This window comes from Cinclus cinclus, chromosome 3 (genome assembly GCF_963662255.1).
Source record: "Cinclus cinclus chromosome 3, bCinCin1.1, whole genome shotgun sequence".
NCBI lineage: Eukaryota > Metazoa > Chordata > Aves > Passeriformes > Cinclidae > Cinclus > Cinclus cinclus.
Window position 1 is genome coordinate 47877073 of NC_085048.1, and position 6761 is coordinate 47883833.

At 38.6% G+C, this 6761-nt stretch overlaps 1 protein-coding gene across 1 annotated transcript; it reads left to right on the plus strand.

The window, feature by feature from the left end:
- The first annotated feature begins 3938 nt into the window (after window positions 1-3938).
- On the plus strand, window positions 3939-5714 carry CALHM4 (calcium homeostasis modulator family member 4). Its single transcript, XM_062488747.1, has 2 exons — window positions 3939-4496; window positions 5310-5714. The coding sequence occupies exons 1-2, from the start codon at window positions 3939-3941 to the stop codon at window positions 5712-5714; spliced, it is 963 nt and encodes a 320-aa protein (XP_062344731.1).
- Window positions 5715-6761: the final 1047 nt, after the last annotated feature.

The following is a 6761-nucleotide window of genomic DNA, read 5'->3' on the forward strand; positions in this document are numbered from 1 at the left end:
GGAGCCACAGAACACTGGCCTTTTGACTGCTAACACAGTGATGAAAACATGTGCAGGACCAGAGAGACCAGGATTCAGTTTCCTCCTCCAAACTTCAGATGGAAAATAGAAGATCACTTTCCTCTTCCTCCCCACCTTTACCTGGCCATTAGAAAACAAAATCCTGGTCTTTTTGTGATCCAATAAATATCAAAATCCTCTCTGTGGCAAAACTAAGTGCAACTGGTAGAAATATGGCAGGAAAGCTGGAGAACACATCTTCTTTGCAGCATAGTCATATCTCATCACTAATAATAACTGAGCTTTTGGAAGAAAGAGATGAGTGGGTTTTTACTAGATCAGGCAGAGAAGGAAGCTGAAACCAATCTCTCTATTCTGCCATGGTTGCTTTATTTCAATAAAAAGGAGAATAAAAACTGTTTGCTGTGTATGGGAAGGTGAAATCTGTATTCCAATAACCATGTTTTAAAAGAAATGACTAATGACTCTCCTTAAAAAACATATATACATAAAAATCTCTCCTTCTCATAAGTGAGGTTACTGGCAGCGAGTTCAAGCTGATAGAGTTCTGCAATATGAAAAGCAAAACCATGACTAAGGTTTGTTCATGGATCCTATTTACCTCAGATGTCAGCTATAAGCATCATTTTGCTTCACAGGCCAGCCAGCTGTCACCTCAGGGTAGTGGTATTTTGGATTGCATCCAGTACTAACTCTTCCTGAGAATTGGATAAAGAGACTAAATGTCTACCTCAGGACCCTGGGTACCTCTGCAAAGGCAAGTACTTAAAGGTTTGATGTGCCACCCAAGCTCTTAATTGGATCCTACCCTGTAATTTGTTCCATAATAGGATGACCCAGCAGGATCATTTATGGCAGAGCATAAAAGCAAATGCCAAAGAATGAAAATGCAGAGTACAAAGTTGTATTGATTGTATAAATTACCTCATTCAACAGCCTTAGGCTGATTATGAATATTTCAGTGTTGGATACCACTTCAGTTTCACATCTAATGTGTTTCTTGAGTAAACAAGTGATGCTTGAGAGAGCCTTCTTCCCTTATAAACAAAATAAGACACAGGTTCCAAAATAAATCTCAGAAGGAATCAATCAGAGATTTTAAAATTAACTGATGCATAACAGAAGACTCTTATAAACTAATTTTGTGATAGCCTGATAGGTTTATTTCACTGATTTTTTTTTCAGCTATACTGTCACTAGTACCAAAAAAAAGTTACTGAAAATCCTGTGATACTGAAAGAAAATGAAGGTTTTAAATGGCAATATTCAGACAGCTCTGGGATTTCATTGTGCTATTACTCTGACCAAACAACTAAGAACAAGTTCCAGAAAAGCTGTGACAAAGTGCTGCTGGATGTTTCAGCATGTTTCTGTACTGCCTGTCATTTTGTGTAACAGTGACACATTGTTTGAAAGCCAGTTACCAGCAAGGACCTCTTCCTCATTTGGTGACTGAGGATGACACAAGCAGGTGTCCACCCTAACAGTGTGCTGGAGGAACAGGGTTCTGCCTTGTGAACAAGCAAGGCATATATAACATGCCATCCCTGTGGATAACAGCTCATACAGTGTCTCTGCCATCTGAGCAGACACCATGGGTGCTAAAACTGCTATTTGAGATCAAATTTATTATTAGCAACTGTTGGAGTCAGTGAGCCAAGAGTGCCTCTGAAGAAATCAGAGCACAAAGATTGAATTAAAACCTTTGAATGAAGTATGTTAAACCACTTACACATAAAGTAGAGGTGTAAGTTTAAGTTTTAGAATAAGTAAGCAAGCAAGTAAGCAATTAAGAATAAGTTTTAAGTGCTTTTAGTGGATAAAAGGTCTGAGATGTCAGAGTAGAAGTGTGAGTTCCAGTAAATGTTGAAAAATATAGTTCTAGATACTAGATAGTTTTCCGTGGAGGCTCCAGAAACATAGTTTTAGACATAATAAAACTATAGTAAGAATATTACTTACATTTTTCAAATAGAACAAAATAGACCATAGGTGTAATTTATACATAACCTGGCATGCTAAAAAACTAAAATTCTAATAAATTAAAAAGTAGTAGTTCAAGGTTGTATCTTAGCTTGTTAAAAAGTTTCTGTATAAGAACATACATTAGGGAGATCCGGTGCTTTTGCCATTTACTTTTTGCTTTACTTTGCTTTTATTCCTGCTCTCTTGCTGCCATCATCAACACCCAAAAAGAAGACAGGAGCTGCCCAGCAACGTTGGCCCTGCCAGGACCTCCAGGAGCACTTTCTGCTTCTATTTGGAACTTTATACCAAAACTTAACATAGACTTTAGTGCCTGTGACTTTTTACCTTTTAAAACTAATGTGCTTCTGCAATAAACAGCTTTATAACAACTATTAACCGCTTGACTCCTTAAAAAAGACAACCCAAGAAATTAGTGCCTAAAGCATCAAAAATTTAACCCCAAAAGCAACCCTCTCTGCAAGGGCAGAGAAGAAGCTATGCAGACACTATTCTATCACACAACCAAGTCCACACATGCTGGAGGTAAACATCTGTTATGGCAAGGCAAACTCCCCCATAAACTTTCCGACTAACGTTTTTTTTCTTTTCTTGGTAAGAATGTTTATATGCCAGACTTTCAGACTTCTCAACTTCTCTTCTTGGTAAGAATGTTTATATGCCAGACTGTCAGACTTCTCAGTAGTTAAACACAAGTATTTGCATATTCAGATCAGCTGCAATGCATAGAACTACTGGATAGGATGAACATAGAAAAAGTGCAATTCAGAGAAAATCATCAAGAGTGAAATGCTTTCAGTTTTTCAGACCTCTGCTTAAGGTTTGATTTGTGAAAGATGCTCAGCGCCCAAGTCATATATCCCAATATCCAGAAGCCATGGAAATGCTTAATTGATTTTGTTTTTTATTTCTGTCCATGCAATAGGACTGACTATACTTGTAGAAAATCTTAAAACTTGTAAACACAAGCACACTATATAAATGCCAGCTGGCTTGACATTTTGTGAAGTGAATAGTAGATTATATTTATGTGTGTATTATAAAAAGAATAAAAAAACAAACCCCCCCCCCAAAAAAAAAAACCTAAAGAAAATAAAAAATAAAAAAAAGCACCCCCTCAAAAAAAACACCAAAACCCACAAAACTCCAACCAAATTTCCAAAGGAAACATTCAGCACTGTCAGGAAAAGAGATATGCCAGCTTCTTGCCACCTACAGGTGAAACACTAAAATTCTCATGATGCAACAGCTAACTGCTTCTCAAACTCCAGTGTTTGGACAATGAATTGCCCCAGAACTGACATCAAAAGCAAACAGCACTGGGATTCCAAACATTGTGCAACTTATGGAATATTTTATAAGTTTATTTAAAAGTGGAAGCCTTCATTTTTTAAAAAAGTCAGACCATTTGCCAAGGATTGGTTTGGATGATTTTTCATGAAGAATAGCTGGAAGGCTCCTTTTTTTTTTTTTCTTTTTTTTTTCCCTAGTTTCATGCCAGGTTCCTGCTAATTACTGTTGATTAACAAACAGCTTGGCAATTAATCCTGACAGGTTAGCCATCAGTTTGACAGCACTGTGTGTCATCTAAAAGGTAGGGGGAATTTATTGTTAATTTCAGACAATTAGCAAGGGACTGGCAGAGCTCACAACAGCCTAAAAAGCTCAATTTTCCAGAACAGCTGAGATAAATTACTGAATCAATTAAAACACATCAGTGGATGTCTGCAAGCATACTTAAAGCTAGCAAAGAAGCAACTGAAAAATAGTGGGAGGAGAAAGAATAGCAGGGATTTTTTTGGTGTTGTTTGGTGGTAGTCTTTTTTTAAGCTGTTGATGTTTATTCTGCTCTGCCATTAATACTAGTTAAATATAACTAAAAGCTAGTGTTGACTTGAGTCAGAAGAATCTGGTAAAGAATAGGATCTAAAATGACTTTTCTTCCAAAGTGGTTAACTTTTCTAAAAGGCAAAGAGGTTATTATTGCCAATGCAATAATTGCAATATTGACAATTGGTGGGCAGCAGCTTTTCTCTTTTTTCACATTCAGCTGTCCCTGCCATGTTGGACAGAACCTGATCTATGGGCTGGCTTTCCTAGGAGTGCCTGCACTGATCCTTCTGATTCTTGGCTATGCCCTGAACAACCAGACTTGGAGGCTAGTTATGGGCAAAAGGTCTCATTTTGGGAGGGTGACTTCATCAAACTGGTTGCTGAAATGCAAGCTGGTCTGCTTCGTCTTGTGCAGCATCACTGGGAGGGCGCTGGTTGCTCCAGTCACATGGCTTGCAGTCACCCTGATAAATGGCTCGTATTATATCTGTGCTGTGAGCGAGTATGTCCCTGGGTATTACTATGGAGCTGCTCCTAACGTTACCACTGGTGAGCGCAGTAGGATCTTGGCTACATTTCCCTGTAGTCAGCTGGTTCCTCCAGAGCTGAGCCGGGCAAGAGATGAAGTGATTCTCCTCCTCCGGTACCAGTCACAAGTGAGTAACTCTAGTTGCTTCTGTTGCTTGTAAACCTGATGATGAGAGGTGAATATATTCAGCAGGCAAAGGGTTAGGCTAAAACAAGATCAGTGTCCTCTGTCTTGAGTGCTAAATCTCTGTGTGTTTTGAAGCCTATTCTTTTAAGTGGAGCTGAACTTTAGGTATATGAAGAACTGTATCTGTTTATCCCCTTTATTACCTGCTACCAGAGGATATATTCTTCCTTGTGTAGTGTCCTGAAAATTACTGCCAAGTAAGATAAATGGGAGTTCAAGAGCCAAGGAGGGTATGAAGTTTCTTTATTAAAGCAGAAGAAATGTAAGAGGCCCAGGCTGTGAGAGCTTCATGTGAACCCATGTAAAATCTTGGGTTTTAGATCAGACTCAATTCTAAAAGTATGTATACGTGGTAAATAACAGGGGAAGCATTAAGTTGTCACTTCAGAGGAGACTGTTTTTAAACAGGTTATAAGCTGATGTAGTCTAGGATATGGATGGCCTCTCTTACAACAATAATAGCTGAGAAAACAATATTCTTAAAACTGCACAACAGAACTTTATTGAACTTGTACAAGTGATTTTACTACGTGGTTGTCTCTAGTAGTCATGGACTGGGTTTGGTGATAACAGATGCTTTCCAGGCTTATAACTTGTTAATGCCATTATTTAGGAAAAGCAAGTAAAGATAATCTTTTTGATTTTCTGGTGCTCAAACGTTATCATTGTGAGTATTTTCAGCTCTAACAGGTTGTTTTTTGTTTGTTTTTTTTTTGTTTGTTTGTTTGTTTTTTTTGTTTTTTTTTGTGAGAAGGTGGCTGGCTGGCTTCTGATTGCTGTGGTAGTCATCACTGTGTTCCTTTCTTACTGCCTGGCAAGCTGTTTCTCCCCACTCAGCTTCCTGCATTTCAGATACTGGAGCAGCTATGTCCACAACGAGCAGGAGCTCTTTGATGAGGCGACAGATCAGCACTCCAGGCTCTATGCCATGCAGAATGTAAGGAAGTTCTTTGGCTTTTTCCCAGGAAGTGAGACTGTAAAGGAAATTCGTATCCCATCTCTCAAGGAGTGGCAGGCCATTTCTGGACTGGCCTTCCTGAAACGAGTGGATGAGGAACACTATGATTATAGCCTTCTCCATGACTGGGCACTCAAGGAGCGTGCAAGTGGAAAGTATCTGAGGATTGATGAAGACCCTGGAATCATAACACAGCTCTGAAGATCCAAGCCCCCACAATATTTTGCAGAAAAGCAGGAGCCTGTCTAGCTCTATATCAGACCTGAGCTGAAACTTTCTGATACAGTTTTACATCGATGTATAAATCCTGTGAGCAAGTGCATCTTGTTAATGTAATCCTTTAGCACCTGCTTATAGATGCCTTTACTGATGGCATTTGGACACCTGTGGGATGTGGTGATCTATGCCTAGTTTAGGGTGGGCTGTTTCAAGCTTCAGATCTGATTTCTAATAGTTGTGCTGAAAGGATAAGTACATACTGAGAAAGTTATTTACAAATGTTTTTTGGTTTTTTTTCCTTTCCATTAAAAAGATCTTTAAGAGGTGCACCTTGATTGGATCCTATGAATTAGTCCATTCTGTATAGAGCAAGGGCAGCTATCCAGCTTTCCCTTAGTGACACCTAGCAGCAATTACTTGTTTCTCCTCATCCACTGTTTCTTGTATTATATAAGTAATCTACACTGAGCTGACTACTAGTTAACTCTGTGTCTAGAGTAGCACGTAGGAAACATGAGCAAGTTTTATCATCAAAGGCAGAGTTTAGATACAATGATGAGGGAACTTTCAATACTGGTAATTCTGATAATGAGCTGAAATCCCCACTAAGGCAGATGATGGAGGTGTGTAACACATAGCAGTTGTATGAACAAACATTTGACATATGGCAGACTAACTTGAAATGCTTTCTGGCTGAAAGCAATAGCAAGGTCAGTCTATTTGGAAATACTTCAAAATCTCTAAGGTGCTTGTATACTTGCCTACTGTACAAATAGCAAACAAGGATAGGGAAAAAGAATCTCAGTCTGTGCAGTAGGATTTGCTTTGCCTCTGTAAACTTGTAATTTATACATACACTGGGCCCATTAATATTACTGTGATTAAAAACTACTGAATTTTGTGAAAGAAGGCTTCATGATGTTTTTGTGTTAAGTCACTTTGGTATTAGGTGATATTGCTCATATCTTCTCTAACCCTCTGTGGAGATGTTTCTAACACTGAGGAGGGAAATGCATGCCATAATTTTCT